Source organism: Oncorhynchus nerka, linkage group LG7, assembly GCF_034236695.1.
Source record: "Oncorhynchus nerka isolate Pitt River linkage group LG7, Oner_Uvic_2.0, whole genome shotgun sequence".
Classification (NCBI taxonomy): Eukaryota; Metazoa; Chordata; class Actinopteri; order Salmoniformes; family Salmonidae; genus Oncorhynchus; species Oncorhynchus nerka.
Window position 1 is genome coordinate 12,507,216 of NC_088402.1, and position 17,912 is coordinate 12,525,127.

Sequence of the window (17,912 nt, forward strand, 5' to 3'; positions counted from 1 at the left end):
CCTCCCTCCTCTCCTCTATATGACTCTCTCTGTGGGGGCAGCCTCCCTCCTCTCCTCTATATGACTCTCTCTGTGGGGGCAGCCTCCCTCCCTCCTCTCCTCTATACGACTCTCTCTGTGGGGGGCAGCCTCCCTCCTCTATATGACTCTGTGTGGGGGGGCAGCCTCCCTCCCACCTCTATATGACTCTGTGTGGGGGGGCAGCCTCCCTCCCTCCTCTATATGACTCTGTGTGGGGGGGCAGCCTCCCTCCCTCCTCTATATGACTCTGTGTGGGGGGGCAGCCTCCCTCTATATGACTCTCTGTGTGTGTGTGGGGGGGGGCAGCCTCCCTCCTCTATATGACTCTCTGTGTGGGGGGGCAGCTTCCCTCCTCTATATGACTCTCTGTGTGTGTGTGTGTTGGAGGGGGGGGGGGGGCAGCCTCCCTCCTCTATATGACTCTCTGTGTGAGAGATGGGCAGAGATATGACTCTCTGAGCGAGAGAGGGGGCAGCCTCCCTCCTCTCGTACAACAATATAAACATTTAAGAATAAACAAAGTCCCCCCCCCTCAGTAATAGTGTTTTCAATATGAAACAGTGGTCACGCCCCGTCAGATTCTAACATTAACAAGGCCGCAGTTCAGTATCTCTGTCCGTCTGCCTTAGACACAGCAATCTGGACGATAGGAGAGAGGGAGTGATGGAGGCTGCTCCCCTCCACACAGAGGGAGGAGTGTTCAGTGATGTCATCCTCTATCGCTACTTCAAAACCAGGTGAAGTCCCTCCCCCATTTGGTGGAGCCCCTCCCCCGTTTCATCTGGAGAGAAACAGACCGAGAGAGCGAGAGAGAGATGGAGCGAGAGAGAGATGGAGCGAGAGAGAGAGATGGAGCGAGAGAGAGAGATGGAGCGAGAGAGAGAGATGGAGCGAGAGAGAGAGATGGAGAGAGATGGAGCGAGAGAGAGATGGAGCGAGAGATGGAGAGAGAGAGAGAGATGGAGCGAGAGAGAGAGATGGAGCGAGAGAGAGATGGAGCGAGAGAGAGATGGAGCGAGAGAGAGATGGAGCGAGAGAGAGAGATGGAGCGAGAGATGGAGCGAGAGAGAGAGAGAGATGGAGCGAGAGAGAGAGAGAGATGGAGCGAGAGAGAGAGAGGAGAGATGGAGAGAGAGAGAGAGAGAGATGGAGCGAGAGAGAGAGAGAGATGGAGCGAGAGAGAGAGATGGAGCGAGAGAGAGAGAGATGGAGCGAGAGAGAGATGGAGAGAGAGAGAGAGAGAGAGAGATGGAGCGAGAGAGAGATGGAGCGAGAGAGAGAGAGATGGAGCGAGAGAGAGAGAGAGATGGAGCGAGAGAGAGATGGAGCGAGAGAGAGAGAGAGATGGAGCGAGAGAGATGGAGAGAGAGAGAGATGGAGCGAGAGAGAGAGAGAGAGAGATGGAGCGAGAGAGAGAGATGGAGCGAGAGAGAGAGATGGAGCGAGAGAGAGATGGAGCGAGAGAGAGATGGAGCGAGAGAGAGAGAGATGGGAGAGAGAGATGGAGCGAGAGAGAGATGGAGAGAGAGAGAGAGATGGAGCGAGAGAGAGATGGAGCGAGAGAGAGATGGAGCGAGAGAGAGAGAGATGGAGCGAGAGAGAGAGAGAGATGGAGCGAGAGAGAGAGAGATGGAGCGAGAGAGAGAGAGATGGAGCGAGAGAGAGAGAGAGAGAGAGGAGAGAGAGAGAGATGGAGCGAGAGAGAGAGAGATGGAGAGAGAGAGAGATGGAGCGAGAGAGAGAGAGAGATGGAGCGAGAGAGAGATGGAGCGAGAGAGAGAGAGAGATGGGAGCGAGAGAGAGAGAGAGATGGAGCGAGAGAGAGAGAGAGATGGAGCGAGAGAGAGAGAGATGGAGCGAGAGAGAGAGATGGAGAGAGAGATAGAGAGAGAGAGATGGAGCGAGAGAGAGATGGAGCGAGAGAGAGATGGAGAGAGAGAGAGATGGAGCGAGAGAGAGAGAGAGATGGAGCGAGAGAGAGAGAGATGGAGCGAGAGAGAGAGAGAGATGGAGCGAGAGAGAGAGAGATGGAGCGAGAGAGAGAGAGATGGAGCGAGAGAGAGAGATGGAACGAGAGAGAGAGAGAGAGAGATGGAGCGAGAGAGATGGAGCGAGAGAGAGAGAGAGATGGAGCGAGAGAGATGGAGCGAGAGAGAGAGAGCGAGAGAGTTAGCATTGAGGTCAAACTAGAAAAGGAAAGTTTGTTGAGAACAGAAATGTCTATGTCACCATACCTTTGATTGTGCCGATCAGAAAGCAGCTCTCATCCGGTAAGTTGTAAACCATCTGATGACATTAAAACAGAAATCTAGTTTAAAACTAGAACAATACAACAGAACCAGTAATGTTTAGGTATACTGATACAGTATCAAATCAAACAGGTAGATATGTCCACTAGCTGTGATGCACAGTCTAGATGGGGGACTGTTTTGAATGGTGCACCCTGTACTACCTGAATAGGTTGAAGGGGGGAAGGGTTAGGGTGGGACACAGCAGCAGTCGGTTAATATAATGCAAAGACCTGATGGACAGAGAACATCCACCTCTTCCTGGTCAACGATAACATCAGGAGGTGTGGTGTGTACCTGGTCACTGAACAGTGTGTGTGTGTGCGTGTGTACCTGGTCACTGCACAGTGTGTGTGTGTACCTGGTCACTGCACAGTGTGTGTGTGTACCTGGTCACTGAACAGTGTGTGTGTGTACCTGGTCACTGAACAGTGTGTGTGTGTACCTGGTCACTGCACAGTGTGTGTGTGTACCTGGTCACTGCACAGTGTGTGTGTGTACCTGGTCACTGCACAGTGTGTGTGTGTACCTGGTCACTGAACAGTGTGTGTGTGTACCTGGTCACTGCACAGTGTGTGTGTGTACCTGGTCACTGAACAGTGTGTGTGTGTGCGTGTGTACCTGGTCACTGAACAGTGTGTGTGTGTACCTGGTCACTGCACAGTGTGTGTGAGTGTGTGTACCTGGTCACTGAAGTGTGTGTGTGTGTGTGTGTGTGTGTGTGTACCTGGTCACTTAACAGTGTGTGTGTGTGTGTACCTGGTCACTCAGCAGTATGTGTGTGTGTGTACCTGGTCACTCAGCAGTATGTGTGTGTGTGTGTGTGTGTGTGTGTACCTGGTCACTTAACAGTGTGTGTGTGTGTGTACCTGGTCACTCAGCAGTATGTGTGTGTGTGTACCTGGTCACTCAGCAGTATGTGTGTGTGTGTGTGTGTGTGTGTGTACCTGGTCACTCAGCAGTATGTGTGTGTGTGTGTGTGTGTACCTGGTCACTCAGCAGTGTGTGTGTGTGTGTACCTGGTCACTCAGCAGTATGTGTGTGTGTGTGTGTGTACCTGGTCACTCAGCAGTGTGTGTGTGTGTGTACCTGGTCACTCAGCAGTGTGTGTGTGTGTGTGTACCTGGTCACTCAGCAGTGTGTGTGTGTGTGTGTACCTGGTCACTCAGCAGTATGTGTGTGTGTGTACCTGGTCACTCAGCAGTATGTGTGTGTGTGTGTGTGTACCTGGTCACTCAGCAGTATGTGTGTGTGTGTACCTGGTCACTCAGCAGTGTGTGTGTGTGTGTACCTGGTCACTCAGCAGTGTGTGTGTGTGTGTGTACCTGGTCACTCAGCAGTGTGTGTGTGTGTGTGTACCTGGTCACTCAGCAGTATGTGTATCCCTGTGGGTCCTTGTCGGTAGACCTGGTTGATGTGTCCCAGTGGAACACTACACACACACGCCATCTTCCTGATCAACTCAGCCGCAGTCAGCTCCTCCAGGTACAGAGCATGGTACACTGTACACACACACACACACACACACACACACACACACACACAGAGATTAAAACACAGAGCTGTCTACAGTAGAATGGAGACACAGAGGTGTCTACAGTAGAATGGAGACACACAGAGGTGTCTACAGTAGAATGGAGACACACAGAGCTGTCTACAGTAGAATGGAGACACAGAGGTGTAGACAGTAGAATGGAGACACACAGAGGTGTCTACAGTAGAATGGAGACACACAGAGGTGTCTACAGTAGAATGGAGACAGAGGTGTCTACAGTAGAATGGAGACACACAGAGGTGTCTACAGTAGAATGGAGACACACAGAGGTGTCTACAGTAGAATGGAGACACACAGAGGTGTCTACAGTAGAATGGAGACACAGAGGTGTAGACAGTAGAATGGAGACACACAGATGTGTCTACAGTAGAATGGAGACACACAGAGGTGTCTACAGTAGAATGGAGACAGAGGTGTCTACAGTAGAATGGAGACACACAGAGCTGTCTACAGTAGAATGGAGACACACAGAGCTGTCTACAGTAGAATGGAGACACACAGAGGTGTCTACAGTAGAATGGAGACACAGAATGGAGACACACAGAGGTGTATACAGTAGAATGGAGACACACAGAGGTGTATACAGTAGAATGGAGACACACAGAGGTGTCTACAGTAGAATGGAGACAGAGGTGTCTACAGTAGAATGGAGACACACAGAGGTGTAGACAGTAGAATGGAGACACACAGAGGTGTCTACAGTAGAATGGAGACACACAGAGGTGTAGACAGTAGAATGGAGACACACAGAGGTGTAGACAGTAGAATGGAGACACACAGAGGTGTCTACAGTAGAATGGAGACACACAGAGGTGTATACAGTAGAATGGAGACACACAGAGGTGTCTACAGTAGAATGGAGACACACAGGTGTCTACAGTAGAATGGAGACACACAGAGGTGTCTACAGTAGAATGGAGACACACAGAGGTGTCTACAGTAGAATGGAGACACACAGAGGTGTCTACAGTAGAATGGAGACACACAGAGGTGTCTACAGTAGAATGGAGACACACAGAGGTGTCTACAGTAGAATGGAGACACACAGAGGTGTAGACAGTAGAATGGAGACACACAGAGGTGTAGACAGTAGAATGGAGACACACAGAGGTGTAGACAGTAGAATGGAGACACACAGAGGTGTCTACAGTAGAATGGAGACACACAGAGGTGTATACAGTAGAATGGAGACACACAGAGGTGTCTACAGTAGAATGGAGACACACAGGTGTCTACAGTAGAATGGAGACACACAGAGGTGTCTACAGTAGAATGGAGACACACAGAGGTGTCTACAGTAGAATGGAGACACACAGAGATGTCTACAGTAGAATGGAGACACACAGAGGTGTCTACAGTAGAATGGAGACACACAGAGGTGTCTACAGTAGAATGGAGACACCCAAAAATGTGTCTACAGTAGAATGGAGACAGAGGTGTCTACAGTAGAATAGAGACACACAAACATTGGAGTAAAACAAGCATACATCTTGGGGTTTGATAGGGATTTAAAAGTCGTAAAAGTGGATGTGAAAACTGCAGATTGACCCTTTAAACACAAACCATATAAATGAGGTGTGTCACTGCGCTCTCCGTTCTGGCTGTTACAGTGTCTCTCCAGCAGGGGGCTCTCTACCTCACACTCCTGACACACATAGAGGGTCAACCTGGGACACACCGACCTGCAGGAATACAGAGACCTGTTAGAAACGCATTCACAATTCCATACCCCCCCCCCTCTCTCACACATACCCCCTCACATACCCCTCTCTCTCACACATACCCCTCTCTCTCGTGCGCGCTCTCTCACACACACACACACACCCCCCTCTCTCACACATACCCCCTCTCTCTCTCTCTCACACACACACACACCCTCTCGCTCTCACCCCCTCTCTCTCACACATACCCCTCTCTCACACACACACACCCCCTCTCTCACACATACCCCCTCACATACCCCTCTCTCTCTCACACACACCCACCCCTCTCGCTCTCACCCCCTCTTCCACATACTCTCTCTCGCTCTCCCACACCCCTCTCGCTCTCACCCCCCTCTTCCACATACTCTCTCTCTCACACACACACACACCCACCCACCCCTCTCGCTCTCACCCCCCTCTTCCACATACTCTCTCTCGCTCTCCCACACCCCTCTCTCTCTCTATTCAATTCAAGGGCCTTTATTGTCATGGGAAACATATGTTTACATTGAAGAAGAAAAACAAGTCAAATAGATAAACAAATTGAAATAAACAAAATATTAGCAGTAAACATTACACTCACAAAAGCTCCAAAAGAATAAAGACATTTAAAATGTCATTATGTCTATATAGTGTTGTAATGATGTGCAAATAGTTCAAGTACAAATAAATAAACATAAATATGGGTTGTATTTACAATGGTGTTTGTTCTTCACTGGTTGACCTTTTCTTGTGGCAACAGGTCACAAATCTTGCTGCTGTGATGTCACACTGTGGTATTTCAAAATCTTTGTGTCTGTGTAATCTGAGTGAAATATGTCTCTCTAATATGGTCATACATTGGACAGGAGGTTAGGAAGTGCAGCTCAGTTTCCACCTGCCTACGGCGGCCCTTCTCAATAGCAAGGATATGCTCACTGAGTCTGTACATAGTCAAAGCTTTCCTTAAGTTTGGGTCAGTCACAGTGGTCAGGTATTCTGCCACTGTGTACTCTCTGTTTAGGGACAAATAGCATTCTAGTTTGCGCTGTTTTTTTGTAAATTCTTTCCAATGAGTCAAGTAATTATCTTTTAGTTTTCTCATGTTTTGGTTGGGTCTAATTGTGTTCTCTCTCTTCCTCACCCTTTCACCTCCTCCCTCCCTCCCTCTCACCCTCCCTCTCATCTCCTCCCTCCCTCTCTCTCACCTCCTCCCTCCCTCACCCCCCCTACCTGGATTTTAGTGTGTTGAAGAGTCTGATTCCATCAGCAGCTCCACAGATCTGAACCAGATCATCCCGGGTCAACTTTAGTAAGTCAAAACCTACACAACACAACAGGCTGTCCTTAATAACTCAACAGGCTGTCCTTAATAACTCAACAGGCTGTCCTTAATAACTCAACAGGCTGTCCTTAATAACTCAACAGGCTGTCTTTAATAACTCAACCTACACAACACAAAAGGCTGTCTTTAATAACTCAACAGGCTGTCCTTAATAACTCAACAGGCTGTCCTTAATAACTCAACAGGCTGTCTTTAATAACTCAACAGGCTGTCTTTAATAACCCACCAGGCTGTCTTTAATAACCCAACAGGCTGTCTTTAACTCAACAGGTTGTCCTTAATAACTCAACAGGCTGTCTTTAATAACTCAACAGGCTGTCTTTAATAACTCAACAGACTGTCTTTAATAACCCAACAGGCTGTCTTTAATAACTCAACAGGCTGTCTTTAATAACTCAACAGGCTGTCTTTAATAACTCAACAAGCTGTCCTTAATAACTCAACAGGCTGTCCTTAATAACTCAACAGGCTGTCTTTAATAACTCAACAGGCTGTCTTTAATAACTCAACAGGCTGTCTTTAATAACTCAACAGGCTGTCCTTAATAACGTAACTTACACTAGGGACCAGGGAAAGAGTGGGTACCTGAGAAGTGGGAGAAGAGTCGTGCGTAGCTGTTGAAGCGGTTTTTGACAAGCCACTTCTGAGTCTCCTGGATGGTGGCTGTCGGACTGAGTTGCTGGAGAGAGAGACAGACAGAGAGTGTGAGTTGGGGGGGGGGGGTTTCAACATGAGAGAGACAGACAGAGAGTGTGAGTTGGTTTTCAACATGAGACGTTTTTACAGGATTTGAGACACGTCCATGAGAATGTGTGGGGTTTATACTAATACTACTATACTACTAACCTCTGTGACGACTTGGCTGGCAGGGTCTGCCTGGTGATTGGGCGACGATGAGTCACTGAAATACAACAGTCACAGTCAGCATTATCTCACTATGTCCACACAGACAGAGTTCCTTTCTCTCTATCCCTGAACGCTCACACACCTGTCGGGTACGGAGGAGGCCGTGTACGTGGAGAGGGGTGTGGAGGTGAAGGAGGGGCCAGCTGTCCGGGGAGAGCCGACGTAGGCATCAGGCCATGGAGAACACTGACCAGAGAGAAGAGAGAGAGACGTCACAACAACACACACACTACCGTAAAACTATACTGAGAGAGCCAGAGAGAGAGAGAGCCAGAGAGAGAGAGACAGAGAGAGAGAGACAGAGAGAGAGAGAGAGACAGAGAGAGAGAGACAGAGAGAGAGAGACAGAGAGAGAGACAGAGAGACAGAGAGAGAGACAGAGAGAGACAGAGAGAGAGACAGAGAGAGAGACAGAGAGAGAGAGACGTCACAACAACACACACACTACCGTAAAACTATACTGTCACCACCTACTAAGCAGGGTTTCCGTTTGGAAAATGTGGCACCAGAACATTTGACCGGTACCATTTTAAATGAGACATTTATCTGAACCATATGAGTTGAGCGAGTAACCCGATTAGGGCGTCCACTCACTTGTTTGTCAGAAATCACATTTTAGATTATAGTATTTCATACGAACTGAATCTGCAAGTCAAGGATGCAATGATACACGTCCTTCCCACTGTTCACATGTGTTGGAATAACTGTTCACATGTGTTGGAATAACTGTTCACATGTGTTGGAATAACTGTTCACATGTGTTGGAATAACTGTTCACATGTGTTGGAATAACTGTTCACGTGTTGGAATAACTGTTCACGTGTTGGAATAACTGTTCACATGTGTTGGAATAACTGTTCACGTGTTGGAATAACTGTTCACGTGTTGGAATAACTGTTCACATGTGTTGGAATAACTGTTCACATGTGTTGGAATAACTGTTCACGTGTTGGAATAACTGTTCACATGTGTTGGAATAACTGTTCACGTGTTGGAATAACTGTTCACATGTGTTGGAATAACTGTTCACATGTGTTGGAATAACTGTTCACATGTGTTGGAATAACTGTTCACGTGTTGGAATAACTGTTCACACGTGTTGGAATAACTGTTCACATGTGTTGGAATAACTGTTCACGTGTTGGAATAACTGTTCACGTGTTGGAATAACTGTTCACATGTGTTGGAATAACTGTTCACATGTGTTGGAATAACTGTTCACATGTGTTGGAATAACTGTTCACATGTGTTGGAATAACTGTTCACATGTGTTGGAATAACTGTTCACATGTACTTCTCCCTCAGCCGACGAGACGAGTTAACAGCAAAAGCACTAGTCTGTAAATCTACTGTACCCCATAGTAGAAAAGTTGACCTATTCTTTTGGTCAGCTTGTCGAGAAAGATATAGTCTCTTTCCAAACAGACTCTGGGACGACAGATCCCAAATCCATTCAACCAGTAGACCTTGGTTACATACAAAAATGCTAAAAAGCAATGAGTCTGACTCAACAGATCAGAACGTTAAGCTTAATGGTGATAAACTAGTATTCCTTCACATTATAGGCAGTAGGCTACGCGTCAATGTGTCAATTTGGCTACCGGACGATGAAAGAACGTTGATAACCAATACAACCATGAGAGAAATAGGCTACTGGTTTCTATGGCATACGGACGTCTTTCTAAAATACTTGTCTCCACGGATACGGTCCGATTTTGCCCAGGCTACTTTGACACATGCCTCATAATATGCAGTGGAAATGTTCCGGTTTGAAACAATAGGCCGGGCGCCACCGACACGGTCTCCAGGAGGCCGGGCGCCACCGACACGGTCGCCAGAAGGCCGGGCGTCACCGACACGGTCTCCAGGAGGCCGGGCGCCACTGACACGGTCGCCAGGAGGCCGGGCGACACTGACACGGTCTCCAGGAGGCAGGGCGCCACCACTGACACGGTCGCCAGGAGGCCGGGCGCCACTGACACGGTCGCCAGGAGGCCGGGCGCCACTGACACGGTCGCCAGGAGGCCGGGCGCCACTGACACGGTCGCCAGGAGGCCGGGCGCCACTGACACGGTCGCCAGGAGGCCGGGCGCCACTGACACGGTCGCCAGGAGGCCGGGCGCCACTGACACGGTCGCCAGGAGGCCGGGCGCCACTGACACGGTCTCCAGGAGGCCGGGCGCCACTGACACGGTCGCCAGGAGGCCGGGCGCCACTGACACGGTCGCCAGGAGGCCGGGCGCCACCACTGACACGGTCGCCAGGAGGCCGGGCGCCACCACTGACACGGTCGCCAGGAGGCCGGGCGCCACCACTGACACGGTCGCCAGGAGGCCGGGCGCCACCACCGACACGGTCGCCAGGAGGCCGGGCTCCACCACCGACACGGTCGCCAGGAGGCCGGGCGCCACTGACACGGTCTCCAGGAGGCCGGGCGCCACTGACACGGTCTCCAGGAGGCCGGGCGCCACTGACACGGTCGCCAGGAGGCCGGTGTTTCCTCAGACACATTGGTGCGGCTGGCTTCCGGGTTGGATGTGTGTTGTGTTTCGGAGGACGCATGGCTCTCGACCTTCGTCTCTCCCGAGCCCGTATGGGAGTTGCAGCGATGAGACAAGACTGTAACTACCAACTGGATACCAAGAAATTAAAAAGATATTTAAAAAAGAAGGGTTGAAACAATTAAGTATCTCTAGGTTTTCAGAAAGCATGCTGCCTTCAGCTCAAAGTGGAGTGACGTGCTGGTGAAGCCGGCCTTCCGTTGACTCCATATTTGAATTGTGAATGGGAAGCGTGCTTCAATTACCAGTTGAGAAATAAAAAAACAGTTGCCATTTTTAATGTTGGTCCCCCCCCAAAAAACTTAACACACGAATGCATTTAGAATTGCTGCGCCATGATTGGTCTTATAAAAGTGCTGTCTGACCAATTTTCCACTCAAAGGCTCCGTATCTGTAGGCTCCGTATCTGTAGTATCTGTAGGCTCCGTATCTGTAGGCTCCGTATCTGTAGGCTCCATATCTGTAGTATCTATAGGCTCCGTATCTGTAGGCTCCGTATCTGTAGTATCTGTAGGCTCCGTATCTGTAGGCTCCGTATCTGTAGGCTCCGTATCTGTAGTATCTATAGGCTCCGTATCTGTAGGCTCCGTATCTGTAGGCTCCGTATCTGTAGTATCTATAGGCTCCGTATCATCTGTAGGCTCCGTATCTGTAGGCTCCGTATCTGTAGTATCTATAGGCTCCGTATCTGTAGGCTCCATATCTGTAGTATCTGTAGGCTCCGTATCTGTAGTATCTGTAGGCTCCGTATCTGTAGGCTCCATATCTGTAGTATCTGTAGGCTCCGTATCTGTAGGCTCCGTATCTGTAGTATCTATAGGCTCCGTATCTGTAGGCTCCGTATCTGTAGTATCTATAGGCTCCGTATCTGTAGGCTCCGTATCTGTAGTATCTATAGGCTCCGTATCATCTGTAGGCTCCGTATCTGTAGTATCTATAGGCTCCGTATCTGTAGGCTCCGTATCTGTAGTATCTATAGGCTCCGTATCTGTAGGCTCCGTATCTGTAGTATCTATAGGCTCCGTATCATCTGTAGGCTCCGTATCTGTAGTATCTATAGGCTCCGTATCATCTGTAGGCTCCGTATCTGTAGTATCTATAGGCTCCGTATCTGTAGGCTCCGTATCTGTAGGCTCCATATCTGTAGTATCTGTAGGCTCCGTATCTGTAGTATCTGTAGGCTCCGTATCTGTAGGCTCCGTATCTGTAGTATCTGTAGGCTCCATATCTGTAGTATCTGTAGGCTCCATATCTGTAGTATCTGTAGGCTCCGTATCTGTAGTATCTGTAGGCTCCGTATCTGTAGGCTCCGTATCTGTAGGCGTATGCTGTGCACGTGTGATAAGTACATAACGAATATAAAACTCATGTCAATTTAATTCCACTAAATTATGCAAATTAACCTATAGACCAATAAGCATGGCCAGTCAAATGTATTTCCATCAATGAACAGCCTAAACAGCACTATTTTGCTATTAGATTTGTCTTGTTTTCCTGGACAATTGGCGGGTAACAATATTATTTATTGGCTGAAAGAAACAACAAAGAAAACAGCCAAAACCTGGCTGATGGAAACCCTGTTACCCTGCATCATTCAACTATATATTCACTACCTGGACAGGAGGAACATTCAACTATATATTCACTACCTGGACAGGAGGAACATTCAACTATATATTCACTACCTGGACAGGAGGAACATTCAACTATATATTCACTACCTGGACAGGAGGAACATTCAACTATATATTCACTACCTGGACAGGAGGAACATTCAACTATATATTCACTACCTGGACAGGAGGAACATTCAACTATATATTCACTACCTGGACAGGAGGAGAGGACAGATATGAAAGCAGGATAAATAAACACTAATATATAAAAGGACTCTTACACTGCCTCTCTTGGCCAGCGAGTCCCCACAGTCAGCCGGCAGCGTCCTCTTGCTGGACTTCTTCAGCTCATAGTCTCCCACTTCCTCTACGATCGGCTCCAGCCTCATCTAGAGACACACACACACACACACACACACACACACACACACACAACCTGAGCCCGTACACTTAACTCCTGATAAGTACACTTCAAAAAAAGTGCCAACCTCTGTTAAAGTACTGTATAGTGTTCCAGTCTCGTTTTAAAACCCTGGATGGACCAACCTCTGTTAAAGTGCTATATAGTGTTCCAGTCTCGTTTTAAAACCCTGGATGGACCAACCTCTGTTAAAGTGCTATATAGTGTTCCAGTCTCGTTTTAAAACCCTGGATGGACCAACCTCTGTTAAAGTGCTGTATAGTGTTCCAGTCTCGTTTTAAAACCCTGGATGGACCAACCTCTGTTAAAGTGCTGTATAGTGTTCCAGTCTCGTTTTAAAACCCTGGATGGACCAACCTCTGTTAAAGTGCTGTATAGTGTTCCAGTCTCGTTTTAACCAACCTCTGATAGGATGGTGGTGTTGTAGGAGCATTGGTACTTCTCCTTCTCTTGAGACGTTCGTTTCTCCATCTTCTCTCTGTCCGTCTTCTGTTTCCTGTCTGCCCCCTTTGGCTGGGAGGAGGGAGAGAGCAAGAGCAAGAGAGGAATGATGAAAGGAAAAGGGGGGTACCTAGTCAATATTACAATAACGTATTCAACTGAAATTTGTCTTCCGCAACTAACCCCTCAATAAGGTGATCTGACTTGGTGTGTGTGTGTGTGTGTCGTGTGCGTGTGTGTGTCGTGTGTGTGTGTATCGTGTGTGTGTGTGTATCGTGTGTGTGTGTGTGTGTACCTTGAAGACTTTGATTTGACAGGAGGCAGAGTGGAGGTGTTCAGTGGACTCCCCGTTGTCTCCCTGCCTGAAGGTGTCGATCTGGATCCTGAAGGGAACTCCCTTCTCTCCTCCATGCTTCCTGGGGGTGAACTCTGTACTGATGCAGTGAACCTACACACACACACAAGGAGGGTTAGGTTGAAAGATGGAGAGAATAGAGACTGAGTTAATGTGACTACAGGAGGAGTGAGTGTTACCTGCACAAACACAGAGGCTCTCCTGTTGAGGTCCCAGAGAAACTCAGCGGCGTTGAGCTGGGAGGGGTCGGCCTTGGGCTCCATGATACCCACTGACAAGGGGATGTCTACACACACACACACACACACACATTACATACATGTACTGACAGAGAAATACACACACTACATACATGTACTGACAGAGAAACTCAGCGGCGTTGAGCTGGGAGGGGTCAGCCTTGGGCTCCATGATACCCACTGACAAGGGGATGTCTACACACACACATTACATACATGTACTGACAGAGAAATACACACACTACATACATGTACTGACAGAGAAATACACACACTACGTACATGTACTAACAGAGAAATACACACACTACATACATACATGTACTGACAGAGAAATACACACACTACATACATGTACTGACAGTGAAACACACACACTACATACATGTACTAACAGAGAAATACACACACTACATACATGTACTAACAGAGAAATACACACACACTACATACATGTACTAACAGAGAAATACACACACACTACATACATGTACTAACAGAGAAATACACACACACTACATACATGTACTGACAGAGAAATACACACACTACATACATGTACTAACAGAGAAATACACACACTACATACATGTACTGACAGAGAAATACACACACACATGTACTAACAGAGAAATACACACACACACACACTACATACATGTACTGACAGCGGAACACACACACACACTACATACATGTACTGACAGCGAAACACACACACACACTACATACATGTACTGACAGCGAAACACACACACACTACATACATGTACTGACAGCGAAACACACACACACTACATACATGTACTGACAGCGAAACACACACACACTACATACATGAACTGACAGCGAAACACACACACACTACATACATGTACTGACAGAGAAATACACACACACTACATACATGTATTAACAGAGAAATACACACACACTACATACATGTACTAACAGAGAAATACACACACACTACATACATGTACTAACAGAGAAATACACACACACTACATACATGTACTAACAGAGAAATACACACACACTACATACATGTACTGACAGAGAAATACACACACACTACATACATGTACTGACAGAGAAATACACACACTACATACATGTACTAACAGAGAAATACACACACTACATACATGTACTGACAGAGAAACACACACACTACATACATGTACTGACAGAGAAACACACACACTACATACATGTACTGACAGAGAAATACACACACTACATACATGTACTAACAGAGAAATACACACACACTACATACATGTACTGACAGAGAAACACACACACTACATACATGTACTGACAGAGAAACACACACTACATATATGTACTGACAGTGAAACACACACACTACATACATGTACTGACAGAGAAATACACACACACTACATACATGTACTGACAGAGAAATACACACACTACATACATGTACTGACAGAGAAACACACACACTACATACATGTACTGACAGAGAAATACACACACTACATACATGTACTGACAGAGAAATACACACACACTACATACATGTACTAACAGAGAAATACACACACACACACACTACATACATGTACTGACAGCGGAACACACACACACACTACATACATGTACTGACAGCGAAACACACACACACACTACATACATGTACTGACAGCGAAACACACACACACTACATACATGTACTGACAGCGAAACACACACACACTACATACATGTACTGACAGCGAAACACACACACACTACATACATGAACTGACAGCGAAACACACACACACTACATACATGTACTGACAGAGAAATACACACACACTACATACATGTACTAACAGAGAAATACACACACACTACATACATGTACTAACAGAGAAATACACACACTACATACATGTACTAACAGAGAAATACACACACACTACATACATGTACTGACAGAGAAATACACACACTACATACATGTACTAACAGAGAAATACACACACTACATACATGTACTGACAGAGAAACACACACACTACATACATGTACTGACAGAGAAACACACACTACATACATGTACTGACAGTGAAACACACACACACTACATACATGTACTAACAGAGAAATACACACACACTACATACATGTACTAACAGAGAAATACACACACACTACATACATGTACTAACAGAGAAATACACACACTACATACATGTACTAACAGAGAAATACACACACACTACATACATGTACTGACAGAGAAATACACACACTACATACATGTACTAACAGAGAAATACACACACTACATACATGTACTGACAGAGAAATACACACACTACATACATGTACTGACAGAGAAACACACACACTACATACATGTACTGACAGAGAAACACACACACTACATACATGTACTGACAGAGAAATACACACACACACACTACATACATGTACTGACAGAGAAATACACACACACACACTACATACATGTACTGACAGAGAAACACACACACACACACACTACATACATGTACTGACAGAGAAATACACACACTACATACATGTACTGACAGAGAAATACACACAGACTACATACATGTACTGACAGCGAAACACACACACTTGTGTTCTTACCGATGTCTAGGAGACGGTCTCCAGGGCGATTCCACTTCCACCCCTCCAGCTGCCGATGCTCTGTGTACTGGAGTCTCCTGTCATGGAACACCACCCTAACGATACTCTACACACACACACACACACACACACGTTATGGAACGATACTCTACACACACACGTTATGGAACACCACCCTAACGATACTCTACACACACACACGTTACGTTACACACACACACACGTTACGGAACGATACTCTACACACACACACGTTATGGAACACCACCCTAACGATACTCTACACACACACACGTTATGGAACGATACTCTACACACACACACACACACGTTATGGAACACCACCCTAACGATACTCTACACACACACACACACACACACGTTATGGAACGATACTCTACACACACACGTTATGGAACACCACCCACGTTACACACACACGGAACGATACTCTACACACACACACGTTATGGAACGAACACCACCCTACGGAACGATACTCTACACACACACACGTTATGGAACACCACTCTAACATAACACACACACACACGTTATGGAACACCACCCTAACGATACTCTACACACACACACACACACACACGTTATGGAACGATACTCTACACACACACGTTATGGAACACCACCCTAACGATACTCTACACACACACACGTTATGGAACGATACTCTACACACACACACGTTATGGAACGATACTCTACACACACACACGTTACGGAACGATACTCTACACACACACACGTTATGGAACACCACCCTAACGATACTCTACACACACACACGTTATGGAACACCACCCTAACGATACTCTACACACACGTTACGGAACGATACTCTACACACACACACGTTATGGAACACCACCCTAACGATACTCTACACACACACACGTTATGGAACACCACCCTAACGATACTCTACACACACACACGTTATGGAACACCACCCTAACGATACTCTACACACACACACGTTATGGAACGATACTCTACACACACACACGTTATGGAACACCACCCTAACGATACTCTACACACACACACGTTATGGAACGATACTCTACACACACACACGTTATGGAACACCACCCTAACGATACTCTACACACACGTTATGGAACACCACCCTAACGATACTCTACACACACGTTATGGAACACCACCCTAACGATACTCTACACACACACACGTTATGGAACGATACTCTACACACACACGTTATGGAACGATACTCTACACACACACACGTGGAGACACCACCCTATGGAACACACACCCACGATACTCTACACACACGTTATGGAACACCACCCTAACGATACTCTACACACACGTTATGGAACACCACCCTAACGATACTCTACACACACGTTATGGACCACTCTACACACACACACGTTATGGAACACTCTACACACACACGTTATGGAACACCACCCTAACGATACTCTACACACACGTTATGGAACACCACCCTAACGATACTCTACACACACGTTATGGAACACCACCCTAACGATACTCTACACACACGTTATGGAACACCACCCTAACGATACTCTACACACACGTTATGGAATGATACTCTACACACACGTTATGGAACGATACTCTACACACACACGTTATGGAACACCACCCTAACGATACTCTACACACACGTTATGGAACGATACTCTACACACACGTTATGGAACGATACTCTACACACACACGTTATGGAACACCACCCTAACGATACTCTACACACACACACGTTATGGAACACCACCCTAACGATACTCTACACACACACACACACACGTTATGGAACACCACCCTAACGAT

At 46.9% G+C, this 17,912-nt stretch overlaps 1 protein-coding gene across 1 annotated transcript in view; it reads right to left on the bottom strand.

The window, feature by feature from the left end:
- Positions 1-501: 501 nt before the first annotated feature.
- Positions 502-17,912, bottom strand: part of LOC135572312 (upstream-binding protein 1-like) — a 26,966-nt gene continuing 9,555 nt past the window's right edge. The window contains exons 4-16 of the mRNA XM_065020032.1: positions 16,065-16,170; positions 13,371-13,477; positions 13,132-13,284; positions 12,798-12,908; positions 12,256-12,363; positions 7,880-7,983; positions 7,738-7,792; positions 7,477-7,570; positions 6,780-6,870; positions 5,428-5,546; positions 3,669-3,811; positions 2,256-2,307; positions 502-802 (exon numbers count right to left, since the gene is read on the bottom strand). Of these exons, the coding sequence (XP_064876104.1) occupies positions 744-802; positions 2,256-2,307; positions 3,669-3,811; positions 5,428-5,546; positions 6,780-6,870; positions 7,477-7,570; positions 7,738-7,792; positions 7,880-7,983; positions 12,256-12,363; positions 12,798-12,908; positions 13,132-13,284; positions 13,371-13,477; positions 16,065-16,170 (1,302 nt within the window). The 3' untranslated portion in view covers positions 502-743. The remainder of the gene's footprint in view (positions 803-2,255; positions 2,308-3,668; positions 3,812-5,427; positions 5,547-6,779; positions 6,871-7,476; positions 7,571-7,737; positions 7,793-7,879; positions 7,984-12,255; positions 12,364-12,797; positions 12,909-13,131; positions 13,285-13,370; positions 13,478-16,064; positions 16,171-17,912) is intronic.